At 40.0% G+C, this 17,927-nt stretch overlaps 1 protein-coding gene across 1 annotated transcript in view; it reads left to right on the top strand.

Moving 5' to 3' along the window:
- ZCCHC4 (zinc finger CCHC-type containing 4) overlaps positions 1-17,181 on the top strand; it is a 1,048,879-nt gene extending 1,031,698 nt beyond the window's left edge. Inside the window, exon 13 of the mRNA XM_044062164.1 lies at positions 16,722-17,181. Coding sequence (XP_043918099.1) covers positions 16,722-16,869 — 148 coding nt within the window. The 3' untranslated portion in view covers positions 16,870-17,181. The remainder of the gene's footprint in view (positions 1-16,721) is intronic.
- The last annotated feature ends 746 nt before the right edge of the window (positions 17,182-17,927 follow it).

Raw genomic sequence — 17,927 nt, 5'->3', positions numbered from 1 at the left:
TGCCAGGTTGTGGATATTTATTTATATAGTTGCAATGAGTGCTGGGTACACTTCCAAACAAAATTTTAAAATTTTCTAAAAAAAAGTATTCAGATAGGTTTTTGGAATTATAGGTAGATATTTACTTAGCACATTTAGAATATTAAATGTTTTAATGTTTTGACTAGGTTCAGGATGTCATAAGAGGTTTTAGTCATACAGACGTATCTTCAAACCATTGGTCTGTATGAGTTTTTAGAATGGTGTAGAAAAACAGATTATCTAGCTTCAAGTGGAAGCTTATTCCAAATGCTATTAATACAGTAGTGGGAAAATTCCTGTGTTTTTGTCTGAAATATCTATCTGCCCTGATTAACAAGTTGTTAGTCCTTATAGCCATACATTGTGGTATAAATGCCTGTTATGGCTTGAAGGGCATCATCCTTTAAACATTAGTAAGCCTCTGTTAAGTCTCCACTGAAAGATGGTGTTTAATGGAGTGGAAGTTCAAATATTTCAGCCTGTATGCAGATTTGAGCCCCCTGCATAACAGAATTTGCTGAATGTAAAATCTTTTGACTCTTTCTAATGTTTTAATATCATTCAGTTGATGGAATACAAAAACATACTCAGTACTCCAGGACTGGTCAGTCAGACTCTTAAACAATGGAAGTAGTAAATCTGTTTTCACAGATAATATGGAAAGTGGGATTTTTTTTTAGATGCAGTAATATTTTCTAACCATCTGGTAAACTTGGAAGTGTGACAAAGATGATATTTGTCCTTGGTAAAGTAGCTTCTGTTTCCTGTCATATATTCACAAACAGCAATGTTTATTACATGGTGTAAGCATGTCTCCTAATGGTGTTGCTCACTCCACTAGTCTGCTGGGCAATAGTAAAATATCCACAAAACTTATCCTTGTGCCTTCTTTCTTACAGATTTCTGTTACTGCATATATATCGTAGAATATCTTTTTGGTAAATGTTCTCCCAATGTCATATTGGCCGGAAAACATTATTATACAGGCACATTTCTGCCTTCCAATGATTAACTTAGAAATGTCAGTTTTACGTTCTGTCACAAGGCTACTGTCAAGAGACTAGGGAGGAGGAGAACCAACTTCTTCACCCTTAATATTACATATATTCACCTTCTCATTTAACCCTCCAGAATATGTGCTCCTTCCTCACCCCTAGTGCCCCTCTTCATTTCTTCTTTTCATTTGTACCTCATTCTTTTTAGAAGTGTCATTGATTGATGATCTGTTACTCATCTTGAATCCTCTGTGTTTTTTTATTTTGTTATATGTGTTGCTGTGCATTTGTCGTGTTATCTGTTTTTTGTATTTTGTTGCATTACATTTTGATTTTGCTCATTTTTTTCTGACTTGCATCAATAAGAACTGAACTGCTCTAACAAAAATATGCAAAATCCTAAAACGTTCTTGAGGTCCCTAAACTCTGTTATACCCAGGCAAAAGCAATAATCCCTCCCCTAATCCAGACATGGCCCCAGCTGAATCTGCCTAATTTTTTAACTCATTCTTTAAAAACAATATAGTCTATCTCACTGCCAACTTTCCACTAATCAACCCACTCCCCCCAGACCCATCTGCTACAAAAAGACCAAACTTCTCTCTCATACCCATACCTACCTCCACCAAAAATACTCCTGCTTAAACTTAAACCTGGATCAAATGCTCCAGATAATTTACCACCAGAATTCCTCAAAAACTCAGCAGATGCTATAGCCTCTCCCATTAGTATACTACTAAACAGATCCATTCAAGAGTCCTTCATTTCCACCATCTGGAAAAAAGCATTTATCCTCCCTCTCCACAAAGGTGAAAACAATAATGATATATCTAACTTCTGTCCAATTGCCATCCTCTCTCCCATCTCCAAAATTCTGGAAAAATGTATCCATAGCCAACTATTTAACTATCTACTACACCACAACCTCCCCTCCCCAACCCAACATGTATTTAGACCTAGTCGTAGCACCACCACTGCACTTATATCTTTCTTGGATACAGTCAACCATGCTCAAGACTCAGGATACCTTGTCTCCTCACTATTTCTTGACATTTTCAAGGCATTCAATACTCTCTCCCACCTGCTTCTTCTGACCAAACTCTCCAATTTAGGCATATCTCCCCCTACCCTAGGCTGGTTTTCCAACTACCTTACAGATCAATAGCAAGCAACCAGATGGCACCAATCCCTCTCTCCTTTCCTCAACATCAACACTGGAGTCCCATAAGAGTCCATACTAGGTCCGCTGCTCTTCAGCATATCCATTAATGATTTCCATACCAGCATAACCCATGCTAATGTCATCCAATATGCAGATTACTCCACCATCATCTGCATGGCCAAGTGAACTTCAGAACTACTTACACTTGATGTATAATAGCCATTTAGCCCGAAATGCCAGTAAAACCAAACTCATGTTATACATCCCCCAAAACACAACACGCCTAACCAAAAATGAATTTACCATCAACTCACCCAACAACACTTGCCTTGAAGTAGTTCCACATATGAAACTTCTAGGGGTCATCATAGACAAACGCCTAACTTTTGACCAGCATATTAACACAAACATCAAAAACAAACATCAGAAACTAGGCGGCCTGTACAGGCACAAACTCTTCCTCACCTATGCAGCAAGACTATCCCCTTCCTCTTCCTTTCTACTTCCATTCCTGCTCTATGGTGCACCTCTCCTTACTAATATACAATCCTGTCTTAAATCAAAACTGGACTCATGCTACAATAGAATCACAAAGTTTGTAACCTGAACCAAACCCTCCTCCCACCACTGCGTATCACTCCAACATCTAAACTGGCTAAACTTCCCCAACATTTAACATACTTGCAACTAACCACAGCTCATAAGCTAATCTATAAGCCTTCTAGTTGTCCTGTCTTCTCCTCTCTGTTCACCATGTATCACCCAAATAGACCTCTGCGATCAGTCAATCAGATGCTCCTTAATGTAGCAAAACCTAACCTTTCTGCCAGTCAGATACGTTACCCATATGCTATAGTAAAACTATGGAATGCTCTCTCTCCTTCAATTAGGTCGACTAGCAACCCTGAATGCTTTAAGACTTTGCTGAAACAACACCTGTTCTCCCATTGGCTATGTAGATGTACCAGCACTGCCTGTTAAAAAATATATATATTCCTAGCCTTCCTGCTTTTCCTCCTCATCTCACTTATGGGTCAGACTCCTCATATATACATTCAGTGCTTCCAACTTACTAAGTCCAACATGTGCCACCCAGCCACACACAATCTACTATATCAGTTACCTACCATATCTTCTATTCATTCTTGAAGCGTATATAGCAGTAGCTCTAAGGATAAACCTTACTTTCAGAATCTTTAATCTGCTGCTTTCCATCTTTATCTCTCTGCTGCAAAACTGTAATACTGTATTGTTCACTCATTTGCTATTATCTTGTCATCAGTTGTATTATTGTTTGGCTTGCATACTTAAAATCTAACATCTGTATAACTAGTATTATCTGTTTTATTGTATCACCTATTTTGTAATGTAGTGTTGTGTACCATCGCTGCTTGATTTTTGTATTTTGCTTCTGTAACTTTATCATGTTTTGTTTTTTGGAGCTTTTCTCCCCGGGCCTCTACTGAAAACGGGCTCATTGTGGCCTAGTAGACCTGCAGGTAAACAAATGCAAATAAGTAAATAATATAAAATAAAATAATAATAGGGGAACAATTTTCACTTATATGACAAACGTCTAACTGTTCTGTCCCAAATCTCCATTGCAATTTCTGTCAGGTTAGTTAAAACTAATGCAGTCGTATTTAGGTCTTATTTACTCTTAAATCCATCTGCCTCTTTCCTATGTAGGGCTCTGAAGTCTGGAAACCTCACAGCATTTTAACAAATATTGACACGTTACATGTCTTCCTTTTTATGAATAAACAGAAATATCTAATTAGTTAAAATTTTACAAGTGTTTTTAAGAAATCCCCTATCTAGCAGGTCTATGTCTAGTCTTCTTCTTTCAACTGCTCCCGTCAGAGGTCGCCACAGCAGATCAACTGTTTCCATTTCTTCCTGTCCTCTGCATCTTGCTCTGTCACACCAACCACCTGCATGTCCTCTGTCACCACATCCATAACCCTTATCTTAGGCCTTCCTCTTTTCCTGTTACATGGCAGCTTCATCCTTAGCATATTTTTCCCAATATACTCTGCATCCCTCCTCAGCACATGTCCAAACCAACATAATCTTGCCTGTCTGGCTTTGTCTCCAAACCTTCCAACCTGGGCTGACTCTCTAATATACTTATTACTAATCCTGTCCATCCTCGTCACACCCAGTGCAAATCTTAACATCTTCAACTCTGCCACGTCAAGCTCTGACTCTTGCCTTTTTGTCAATGCCACTGTCTCCAACCCATATAACATAGCTGGTCTCACTACCCTCTTGTAGACCTTCCCTTTCTCTCTTACTGGTACTCGTCTGTCACAAATCACTCCTGACACTCTTCTCCACCCACTCCATCCTGCCTGTACTCTCTTCTTCACCTCTCTTCCACACTCACCATTACTCTGAACTGTTGATCCCAAGTATTTAAACTCATCCACCTTCGCTACCTCTACTCCCTGCATCCTCACCATTCCTCTATCCTCCCTCTCATTCACACACATATATTCTAAGTCCTGCTGACCTTCATTCCTCTTCTCTCTAGAGCATATCTCCACCTCTCCAGGGTCTCCTCCGCCAACTGTTCCCTACACTCACTACAGATCACAATGTCATCTGCAAACATCATAGTCCACGGGGACTACTGTCTGATCTCATCTGTCAACCTGTCCATCACCATTGCAAATAAGAAAGGGCTCAGAGCTGAACCTTGATGTAATCCCACCCCCACCTTAAACGCATCCGTCACTCCCACCGCAGACCTCACCTCTGTCACACTACCCTCGTACATATCCTGTACCACTCTTACATACTTCTCTGACACTCCCGACTTCCTCATACAATACCACAACTCCTCTCTAGGCACCCTGTCATATGCTTTCTCTAAATCCACAAAGACACAATGCAACTCCTTCTGACATTCTCTGTACTTCTCCATCAACACTCTCAAAGCAAACATCGCATCTGTAGTGCTCTTTCCTGGCATGAAACCATACTGCTGATCACTAATCATCACCTCCCTTCTTAAGCTAGCTTCCACTACTCTTTCCCATAACTTCATGCTGTGACTGATCAATTTAATCCCTCTATAGTTACTACAGCTCTGCACATCACCCTTATTCTTAAAAATCAGTACCAAAACACTTTTTCTCCATTCCTCAGGCATCCTCTCACTTTCCAAGATTTCATTAAACAATCTAGTTAAAAAATCCACTACCATTTCACCTAAACACCTCCATGCTTCCACAGGTATGTCATCTGGACCAACAGCCTTTCCGTTCTTCATCCTCTTCATAGCTATCCTTACTTCCTCCTTGCTAATCCACTGCACTTTATGATTCACTATCCGCACATCATCCAGCCTTCTCTCCCTCTCATTCTCCTCATTCATCAACCCCTCAAAGTACTCTTTCCATCTGCTCAACACACTCTCCTCGCTTGTGAGTACGTTTCCCTCATTATCCTTTATCATCCTTACCTGCTGCACATCTTTACTAGCTCGATCCCTCTGTCTAGCCAATCGGCACAGGTCCTTTTCTCCCTCCTTAGTGTCCAACCTTTTATACAACTCGTCATACGCCTTATCCTTAGCCTTTGCCACCTCTCTCTTTGCCATGCACCTCATCTCCTTATACTCTTGTCTACTTTCTTCATCTCTCTGACAGTCCCACTTCTTCTTCGCCAACCTCTTTCTCTGTATACTCTCCTGTACTTCTTCATTCCACCACCAGGGCTCCTTGTCCTCCTTCCTCTTTCCAGATGTCACACCAAGCACCTTTCTAGCCATCTCTCTTGCTAGCTCTGCTGTAGTTACCCAGCTATTCGATAACTCTTCACTGCCACCCAGTGCCTGTCTTAACTCTTCCCTGAACATCACCTCACAATTACCATTTTTCAATTTCCACCATTTGATCCTTGGTGCTGCCCTCACACTCATCCTCCTCTTCTTGATCACCAATGTCATCCTACAAACCACCATCCTATGCTGCCTAACTAAACTTTCCCCTGCCACCACTTTAGTCTCCAATCTCCTTCAGACTGGCCCTTCTACATAAGATATAATCCAGCTGTGTGCATCTTCCTCCACTCTTGTATGTCACCCTATGCTCCTCCCTCTTGTTAAAATACATATTCAACACAGCCATGTCCATCCTTTTCACAAAATCCACTACCATTCCTTTGCTTAACACCATACCTACCCATCACTTCCTCATCCCCTCTGTTCCCTTCACCAATATGCCCATTGAAATCTGCACCAATCACCAGTCTCTCACCCTTAGGTACAGTCATCACCACTTCATACAACTCGCTCCAAAATTTTTCTTTCTCATCCATCGCACACCCAGCTTGTGGAGCATATGCACTAACAACATTCATCATTACACCATCAGTTTCCACCTTCATAAACATCACTCTATCCGACACTCTTTTCACCTCCAAAACACTCTTAGCATACTGTTATTTCAGGATAATGCCTATGCCATTTCTCCTCCCATCCACACCATGATAAAACAATTTGAACCCGCCTCTGATACACCTAGCCTTGCTCCCCTTCCATCTGGTCTCTTGCACACAATATACCAACCTTCCTTCGGTCTATCATATCAGCTAGCTCTCTCCCTATACCAGTCATACTGCCAACATTCAAAGTTCCGACCCTCACTATCACAGTCCTAGCCTTTATGTCTAGTATACAATAATTATCTAAATGCTTCATCATATTCTGTGCAAACCTTAATGTGACTTGTATTGCCACCCTACTAATGCAGCTCCTATTAGAATTCTAAACAGAATTTTTTAACTCTATAATTAAAAAAAATGTAACCGGAACATAAACCTGAAAGCAGAACTAAAATCCTGCCAGTCAGCATACAGCCTATGTGTATGGTGTGATGCCCAGAAGTGATATGTATTATATGCATGATATACTGCTGCGTGACATCAGCATTCTAAATGCTCACTTTTTTCCACAAATACAAAGAGACAGGATATGTCTTAATTATGCCCTCATTATCAGAGCTATAGCATGTCTAAAACATCTTAATCTGAGGGGACCATGTGGATATATTCGCTGTGTTTGTGTACTCACATATGTCTGTGTAATTGTAAATAGCTGGTACAGCTCAAGTTCTTATAAGTGTGTGTGTGTGTGTGTGTGTGTATATATATATATATATATATATATATATATATATATATATATATATATATATATATATATATATATACCAGGAAAGTATCTGACAATTCCCATCACTTGTTCAGAGTCAGTAAAGGTGTACTGTATGTGAAATAATATACTAATGAGCACAGATTTGTCTTTTCGGGGGAGGGAGCAAAACAGGATTATTTTAACTCATTATTAATGTTTTTTACAAAATGGAAAACTATCTTGACATTCACGAGCAATGTACTACTCGTGAACTGATGAAAGATATGCATTGATGGGAGCAAGTTTGTTGAATGTAGTAGTTACTTCTTTATTAACCCTGTTAACAGGTACATGCCCAAGAAGACATAGAAATCAGAGGGATGTAATGGTTTCCAAGATGAAATGTCAGAGAACTGGGATGGTGTTTGTTTTCATCACCTCTTTACTGTATGTACTAGTTTTATAGAATACTGATATCCTGTGTTCACTACCATCATTCTCAGTCTCAGCAAAATGTAATCTAAAATGTCTGTGAAATAAAAGGGTTCTGATTGGCTGACTGCCTCACACATATGCTTGTATCAATATTTGCTGGAGAATTACTGTACATGTTCAGAGGAATATTTCGTATTAGAGTATCACTAGTCAAGGAAATGTGTAATACTGCTGAGCTGTTTGCCTTCTGACCCTTATATTGTTTCTCATCTATCTTCCATGACTGACACCTGTGTCCTCCATAACATGAGAGGTTTGATGTGCTTTTGCACTGGCCTGTCTTTAATAAAATTACATTGATTGATCTAATTTATCTCATCAACTTATTGCCGGTCTCTTATTGCATGAAAGGACCTGGTTACTGCTGTCAGCAACCTGTCTTTACTGATTTTAGAGGCCTAGTTTGCTCTTGTCATTGACATGCACATGTCTGAAGCTAACGTATTTGTCATTTGTCTTCAGTTGTTGTTGTGTCTTTCGGCTTTTCCCGGTTAGGGGTCGCCACAGCGGAACTCCGGTCCGCTAACGATTGGCAGTAGATTTTTACGTGCCGAATTGCCAGCTCTGACGCACAACCTTCAATGAAGGTATGCCCATTCATGCATGTCTCCACACAGAAGACGCTCTAGCTGAGAATCGAACAGGACAACGTCTTACTGTGAGGTGACAACGCTACCGCAGCACCACCACCGCAGTACCATTTGTCTTCAGTTACTGTGTGTGAAAACTACAGATTTACTATCATCTGTATCTGATGCCAGAAATCTGTGTTGTGGAGTGAATCACTGATATCAGATAGGATTATATGCTGTGATTTCCTTCCAAATATTTTGCGCCCATAATTCATATGTATGCAAGAAGGCATCAGAAGAGAGTTAAAAAATCTACCTATCCTTCCTACAAATAGCTGCCAGAATAACCATCTTACACAGGGAGACTGTCCATTGATTGTGAACAAGGTGCAAACTGAAAGCAAAATGCAGAGTAATTCTTTTTCAGGTAGGGAACTATATCATCCAGTTCTATACACAGACTGTTTGAGAAGATATACCCTCTTTCACTGTGAGCAAATTATACAGTTAGCTTAAAATTAAAATACGTGACCCTTAATTTTTTGTTGGAAGAAGGTCAGCTCCTTACTTATACAAACACAGACACAGTCTCACTCTGTCTCTTGCTGCTGCCTCTCCCCCCATAACAAACTACTTCTTCCTAAAACAGGGTGCATAACTTGACTATGAACACACAGCAGACACTATTTTTAAGCTGTCCCCCAAGAGTAACCACTTTCTGAAAAAGTACATCTCATTTGATGGTTAATAAGTGATAGAAAATATCTTAAAAATAAAATAAGCAACTTTGTTTTAGTTTCTGACACATCTACACCATCCACAGAAAACCCCATTTCTGACTAGGTTCATCTCCTTTGACCATGAATAAGAGATGATAATGGTCTGCAAATAAAATATGCAACATGTTTTATTTAGAGGCATTTAAGTTCCTTCTGCACATCTACTTCTCCGGAGAATCGCACCTTTCTGACAAGGGGCATCTCATTTCACTATGAATAAGTGGCATAAGCAATCGTGTCAGCAGTTAACTCCAAAAATAAAGAGATCATAGAAAGGCGAAACACAATCAGCATTATCCTAGCATTGGAATCTTGTTGGGAAGGGGGTGTTTGTTCTTTTTATAGATCAACATTGCTGTTGCCCTAAACTTGTTTATGAGCTATAGGAGCTTGGAAAGATGTTCCTTGTTTTCGTAAATATAGTAAGCATGTGAGTACCACTGCATTTCCAAGAAGCAACAGTGGCTCTGAGACAGAGCTCCTTGGTTGTTACTGGCAACTGCTCCAAAATGAGATCTGTGATGCGGTGTGCTAGGTACAGAAAAACACAGACATTACACATGCTATTAACTACTTATATTGATGTCATGGTATTATGTTGCATGAGGCATAATAGCAGTGCAAAGATCAAGTCAGATTTTTTTTCCATTTAACAGCAAAAAAGGGTGAAGTGGATAATTTTGACCTTTTGCTGAACTAAGATTGCATTAGAAAGACAGACATGATAGATCATTTAGATCATGTAATTTTGGTGCATACAAAAAAGGTTGCAATTGCACTCCATTACCAATATATTACATGCATATACACATATATATGTATGAATGTATATGTATGTATGTAGGTGTGTATGCATATAAATAAGTTTGTTACATGGCGCTAATATCAACGTCCATAATATTGAAAAATGATCGACATTAATTATGTATGTTGTCACGCTACTACGCATACAAGAATGAATCTTGGCACACGCAAAAACTGAAAGACAAAAAAAAGAAAAGAAAATGTTTTTTTTTTTTTTGGTTTGTTTTGTTTTCAAGGGGTGAGCCCCCTGTACCCTGCATATGGGGGCTGTACCTGTCATACCCCTTGCTAATTATATATACCAACCCCAAGATCACACAATTCTCAGGGAAGGGACAAATTCAACAACTTTCAAGAGTCATCCGATCTATATCTTTCAAAGTCTTAGAGCAAGAAATCTGGACAAAGTTCAAAAAATAGGCACAATTTGTAAATATTGCTCTTACAAACTAAAGGAACAGACCAAAACTAAAATGCAAAAATCTGGACATTCTTTGAAAATCTGGTCACTTCAGAGGTAAGATATGATCTGTTATTTTTGTTGACAGATATCAGCCATATATTTAGTCGACCAAGTGGGGTCAACTAAACAGATGTTGACCAAAACACCATTCGACAAAAGTAGCAGAATCCATATACACACACACACTGCTGTCAAATCACATCTGATTCCTGTAGCAGTCCTATGAAAAGCTGCCATCTGCCTTTTGTCCATATCGCAGATAATTTAGAGTTGCCAGTCTGCCTTCCACATATTTTTACAATGTGAGAAGACACCAGAGCACCCAAGAGAACCTGTGCAGAAAAAAAGGAACTGAACCTTTATCAAAGAAGCTAAACCATCACCAGCAGATATGTAAGCTATGTTTGTGTGATAGATTCACATTCCAACATGTCTCCCAACTCATAAACAGACTGCTTCCACTAGATAATTAAGCAGAGTAGCACCCTTGATTCTTGCAACATAAACTCAGATAATTGAATGGATAGCCTCAAATTCTCCCCCTCTATGCATCTTGTGTTTCCTTCCTTGAAACAGAAGGTAATTTTTAAATATGGTATATTGGCTAGGCTTCTGATGATCTGTAGACTGATTGCCTAATAAACAGGAAAAACCTGCAGGCTCCACACAGAAGGTACCTCAGACGAGAAGTGAACCAAGGGAGCATCTTGCTTTGAGGAGACCATGCTACTCACTGAGCCACTTTGCCCTACCTCCCTCCCATTATGGCATACTCACCTTACTTTCCTTCTTTGAAGACTTTTGGTACTCATCAGTACATCTGTTTTTTCCAGTTATCTGTGATCTACCTACTTCCTGCACTAAGCCTGACCAGGTGTGTCTTTCTCATGTCTTCCTTTTTACTGTATATCTGATAAATCTTTGCTTTCCTTTTGTCAACTCCCTTCCTACTCATGCCTTTGCTGACCTCACTTCCTTTGTTTCCATTCTGATTACCTACTTATAGTGTAGCTCCTACCCCACCCTTTCTCATGTTGTGTACTGTTTTTTGCCTTAACTGCTAACTTTACATTCCCATGCAGCAATATTGGCTTTCTGTTCTTTTTGCTTGTTTCTCAAACACTTATCTGTAGTGTTTATTGTTCCCTCTGTGTATTGTCTATCAGTCTTTCTTCTACATTTCCATAGTAACTATGTCTGGGTTTTGCTTGTGTGGCACCCTGTTCCATCTTAATTCAAAGATGTGATTATTGAGATGCAAGTTTATAATTCAGCTCTGAGCACTTTTGTCCCTTATGGGCTAAGCTTCAGCTTGTTCTGGGAATAGTTAGTCTCTGCTAGGTTTCTCTTTCCCTCTACTTAATACCAACCTCTCCATGTCCATTGCTGCTGCCATTATAGTTGCATCCTGTCCTTCCTCAGAATGCTGTTTGCTAGAGTATGTAACAGTTCTGAGAATGCTGCCCTCCAATTCTCTAGCCTGGCATCTCTGCCGTATACCTGACCCTACTTGTGTCTACCTCAGTTGTCTCCTCTAGCAAGTCATTGGTGCCTACATTCACCACAATGTGCATCCACTCATCCAATTCCATTTGTGTAGAAGGATAAAGCCCTGACTATGATACAGGCAACCCAAGTTTGATGAGTGGATTGGATGCCTATTGGAGATGGCATGGGGATGATAGGAATAATGAGGTCTAGCCTGCTCATCTATGCAGGGAGGGTTGGGGAGACATGCTGTTATGGAGTTTCCAGCTAGGCATGCAGGCATTGTTGATGCCTCTAGACCACATCTCATAGCACACAGCAGCCTACAAAATACATCAATATGTAGAGAGGCAGTGCCTCCACCTGCACACTAGCCACCACCATTGCCAAAAGCACTGTGACACCCTTCATCACTTAGTGTGACATTTTATGGTGCCACTTAACCTGCCTTGGTGGGCATCAGACCCCACCTGATCTAGGACATATCTCACGATGGTGGTGGGCCTTGGGGAATGGTGGCGTGAGGGGCCACTAACTGGCGAGTAATTGGGTCAACCCATAGCAAAAAAAGGCAGTAGCATGGATCTACTACTACACACACACACACACACACACACACACACACAGATACTGTAAACTGTCTCCTATATCTCCTGCCAGGATTTTCAATCCATTCAGTAGTTGAGTCTGCAGTCACCAAATCTTTCTTCTCTGTCCTCACAGTGGCTGTCGTTTCTTTCACTTCTTGCCTTTTGCCACTGGACTGCCTATCTGAAACCTTTGCTTCTCCTCCTCTGTCTCTGCCACTCCACTCTTGCCTTAACAGAATTAATACGAAAGCCAAAAAACATAGTCCTGCTGATCATACTTCCACAAATGCACACCCTTAGAACAACTTCTTCTTCTTCTTTCAGCTTTTCCAGGGTTAGGGGTCACCACAGCGGATCACCTGTCAGCTCATGGTTAGCAGTGGAGTTTTACGGTGTTGAGTTGCCAGCCCGGCACCCAACCTTCCACAGAAGGCGCACACACTCACACCTAGGGCCAATTTGGAGTATCCAATCCACCTGCACACCCTTAGAACATTTGGGGAAAAATCACTAAAATAGTGTTTTGCAACCCCTGTGTACCCCTCACATGGGAGACTTTGCCCCCACACCCCCCCTTACTTATATATACTAACTCCATGTTTGCAAAAGCATCAGAAAAAGACAAAACATCCATTAAACATGAAACACTGCCCACATAACTGTAATCTCTCAGAAGAGCCAAAACAATGTGAAAGCATTCTGGGAGGTGCCACTTTGGGGAAATCAGCTTTGGGTGCTGTATTTACAATGATCCACATTAGAAACAGTGAACTCCCTTTCCTAACTGCCTTTCTTCCTCTTCTGTACGTATTCTTTGCCAGTCCATACTGTACTGCCCCTACAAGTCCTCTGTCCATCCCATCTGTTTTCTAAAAAGAAAATACCCATCAGGGAACGGACGTATTATTTTAGAAGTAACCAAGACAGCACCATATTACTTAACAGTAATGGGAGAATATGCCTTTTCTGGACTGTAGAATAAGCTCCACTCTGAAATCATGTACAAGATTCCCTGCCAGTTTTCAAGAAATTCAGTGAATCCTCCTGTAAATGCTTCAGGGACATTGGCTAAGATAAAACCACCAATGCATAGACTTAACACTGCCCTTACTCCTTGCCATGCTATTTTCAATCCATTGATTAAATATGCTGTTGTTAGGTGTTCATCATTTAAAGGTACATATTTTATGAAGACAATTCTTTTGATTTATTTCATGTTTTAGCTACAGTAGTCGGTGTATTTTGAATGTCTTTTAAGACATGGGTCTGAATAATTATATTAAGCCATAAAATATATGGGGCTAATTCAGACTGAATTAGCCCCATATATTTTATGGCTTAATATAGTCTAAATCTGTCATATTGACAAGCTAGCTTAGCCTCTGTGCCTGAGTTGTGGCTGAAAAGGGTCTTTGGACCAATCCACCTGCCTAGTTAACAAATTATAAATAGATAAGTAAATATGTTCCTCCTTGCCCACATCTTGTTTATGCTAGTTCTTCTGCCTTGGTTTTTTCCTTCTTCCCCTGCCATTTTTGCTTTTAAATGTCTTCTTGTTCTTTACCTGATGCAGAAAGGGCCAAACACATAAGGATATTTTCTGTATTATGGATGGATGATGGATGAAAAAAACATGCTTTACCATTCCACCCATTTGTATTTTTCCTCCAACTTCTTAAATCTCTCTTGTGTCAGGTTCTTGAACTCCTTGTCTGGGGTGCATTGAGTTACTCCTGTTTTACATCTTCTGGTAATAGCTGGTTCCTCAGCCAAGCATGTCACCTAACAACTGACTATGTAGTGATTGCCTTAGATGCTGCCTCATCCATGCTGTAGCCATACTTTATACTTTAAGTCATTTGGACAAGCCTCACAATTTGTCATAGAAATTTCATCCTGAAATCTTCTACATGTATATATGCTATTTAAATATTTTGCTTTGATATTTTTGTAATTTTGTAACTCAGAGTCAAGGTGGCTAAGACATAGAACTTCTTTCAAAACCTGTCCATGATTTTGTTTTCCCTTTTATTTGGTAGTGTTCTGGGACCTTCTGTCAGATTGGTACACTTTTCTATATTCAGGGAAATGAGCATGCATCCATAATTAGATTTGTGTTAACATATTGGTAGGTATGTTGGATGCTGAGAGCTGGTTGGGTTTCTTTTGGGTTGAGGGTTAGAAAACTAGCTCTAGTTGAACTACCAGAAAGATATCCTCAAACACTTAAAAAAATTAAGGAAAGGAAACCTTCTTGAGTTTTGGCTCCTCCAAGCCTAAAAGGCCACTATAGCTGACATTTCTCATCTTTCATCAAAAAATTATTGTCATCAAGGAGGGTGTTTTGCTGAAGGAGACATCCTCTAATGGTGACTATGACAAAATAGTTTTCTTGTCATATGAGTTGAACCTCATTGGGGAGGATGGTTGAGTAGTGTAGACTGTCTTCTTTCTCCTTCAAGAAAATCCTTGGCTGGAGAACCTCCCCTTTTTTGTATGTGTGTATGGCAACAGCGGGCAGAGAATGGCTTCACATAGTCCCCTGCTGTTGATCAAAACAAACAAACAAAACGTCTGTCATTCTCTTAAAATCCTGGAAATTCCATATGACACTAATGTGGGTGTCATATGAAGTTTCATTGCCCATAGCTGTGAGGAATATGAATTGCCAAGTGGTAGAGAGCTGCCCATCCAGACTTTTCTTAGCCAATCTGCCATGCTTGCTAGTCTACCTGACCTAGGGCTCTCCATCTGTGGACAGAGGTCTGACATTCTTAAGAATGCAGCTTCAAGAGTACCTGCAGCATGGCTTTTTTTTCAGGAGGATTTACTAGCTGCTTGCCGGTGGGTCAGTCTGCAGATGCATTAAACAAAGACTGACAAGAGAAATAGGTACCACCAATAGGGACTGGATAGCAGAATTCCTAACTGAGGCAGCCACAGGCATATAGAATGGAGAGCAGAGCAATTTTCCACTGTCTAGTGTCCCTCTTGACAATGTTCTTTTTATGCATCCTCACAGGGAGAAGGGACTGCCCTGTAGGTGGAGGGTGCTTGGATGCCTCCATTTTATTCTGTGTCAGCCATGCTTGCAGTATGGTCCTACTGCCTCTCCAGGTTTGTCTAGTGTAATCTGAATAAGTCTGAAAATTAAGCAAAAGATGAGACTCTCCAAAGCAAAAAGAAAAACTCAAAATGTCAATCTTTTAATCGGCTTTGATGCACACAGTCACAAAAGCTTTTTAGATGTGCACAAGTCATCCCCTAAAAGCATGTAGTTTGTTTGGAAACCTCACCAGCTAATGCAACAAATGTCACAACAGAACAGAAAAATAAGAAAAAGAACAATTTCTCCAACTAGGCACTTATCTTTTCAAAGAATTCTCAGGAACTGGGCTGTAGCTAGACTATGTGCCAATGAAATTTCTTGCCATAATTCACATATACCTGCTGTAAAATACTGAAGGTGGTGTAGGCTGTCTGCCTGTTTCATCTAGGAAGCAAGTGTACAGTGTCGCTTAGGAAGAATTTAACCTTTGCTCATATACCCACAGAACTCTGGGAATTGAGCTGGTCGGGCATGTTTGTCTGTGGTTAATTCCACTATTTCATGAATTGAATTACAGCAATGAACTGTATGTAGAATGATTATACCAGTGTTCACCTTCTGTGGTGGGCCTTTTTCCCCTTTCTCTGTCGACCTTGTGCAGACTAGTTGTTTCAGTTTTATTTTGCAGGAAATTGTTCAGTGAGTTTTATAGATGAATAATTTTGTCTCTCTTATTTTCTGTTTGCTAGGCCATTCCCAGTATTTTATGGAGGGTCAATAACTGTGACTTGGGGCAGGCCTGCCTCTGTAGTGAGCATAGAATGATTCAGAATGCACTGTTACATACACGTCTTTAGTGTAGGTGTTCCAGATCAGGAATAAAGTAGTCACTTTCAAGGAGGAGAATCCAACCGTAGGGCACTTTCAAAGATCAGCTATAGGCGAATATGCATATGTCTGCTATTTCAGCTACAGCAGTTTATATAACTATTAAAATTCATGGCTCACAAATGTTTTTTATAATCACTTTGTAGACAATTTTGATATCTAGCACATTGTTATGATATAGCATTATGTCTTGTAGTAAATCAAAACACCAGACAGTTTTGAGACAGTATATCCAGTTTTCTGAAACTGCTGTGTGTTTTGTATTTGTACAGGGTCAAGCAAAGTTGCAAGAAGAAACCCACACAGATGGCAAAAGAAAAAGGCCCGATTTCTAAAACAAAGGCTGCAATAAGAAAAAAAATGAAAAGGAAGAAACAACTGTTAACTAGTTATAGAAAAAGAAGGAAAGAAAAAGCATAACTGCATGAAATCCATGTGTGCCGAGCGCACACAATTATTTTAACTTATCGGGAACACATTCATTAAATCAGATATCTGTTTGGGTGATGTTGCCCCAAGATGGTGTATGGACACACAAAATGTCTATTGAGTGTCAGGGTTTGTATTGCAGAACTGATATTAAACATTAGAATATAAACAAAATGTTTATACTTAACATCGTGGTCAACCATTTTTTATATTAATTCCAGTTCAGCAGGGAAGAGATATGTTACATGGCTTGATAAAAAAAAATGTATGTAAATTATATGTATGTATAGAGTTTATCTTGTTTATTGTGCCAGTGTCATATGTGTCCCATCTGTACCAAACTTCATAATAGTTATTCTCTTCATGTAGTTGCATCCTTCCATTGCTGTGAACTGAAGAACCTTTGACTGGGAGGACTTTGCTTTGTACTGACCTTCTTGTACCAGTTCTCAATGTTTTAATTTAAATCCTGAAGCTTCTGTACTAAATGTAGCAAGTACTCAGTTTGAGTCACATATGCTTCCCATCAGTTTGCTTAAGGGGCAAGTGTACCCCTGGGATCCCCATTTCTTTCTAGCTTCTTACACAGTTTGGATTTCCTCCTAGCATGCATTGTTGGATGGTTGATGCTTAAACAGCTTATACCTGAGTGAGCATGTAGTCCTCCCATCATGAGGAAGGGCCACCACAGGAGCTGCCTTTTCTCTCTGGGGCCAGGTTTTGATCTCAGATATTGCTGTACATACTGGTCATCAGCTCTACAACTTACTGTTGTTGAAGAACAAAGTCTGATCCCTTCATGAATGCCTACTTACTTACAGTAACAGAGGGGCCCATTATATCAGGTGGTTGAAGGGCTTGTCTCTTGATACTGTATGGAACCACAAAAGAGTGAGTGACAAAGATTAGGGGATTGTCTAACCTAAACCACAAGCATGCATGACATGGGTCAGAGAAATGCAAACCCAATTCTTAGGAAAAAATATGGCTTACACCTGTAGCCTCATCTTGCAGATGGGAGCAGGCTGACATGCCACAAGCATACAGGG

This window comes from Protopterus annectens, chromosome 2.part1, assembly GCF_019279795.1.
Source record: "Protopterus annectens isolate FY-2018-M chromosome 2.part1, PAN1.0, whole genome shotgun sequence".
Taxonomy (NCBI): Eukaryota; Metazoa; Chordata; order Ceratodontiformes; family Protopteridae; genus Protopterus; species Protopterus annectens.
The sequence above is the reverse complement of the archived record's forward strand: the minus strand, read 5'-3'. Positions and strand labels throughout refer to the sequence as shown.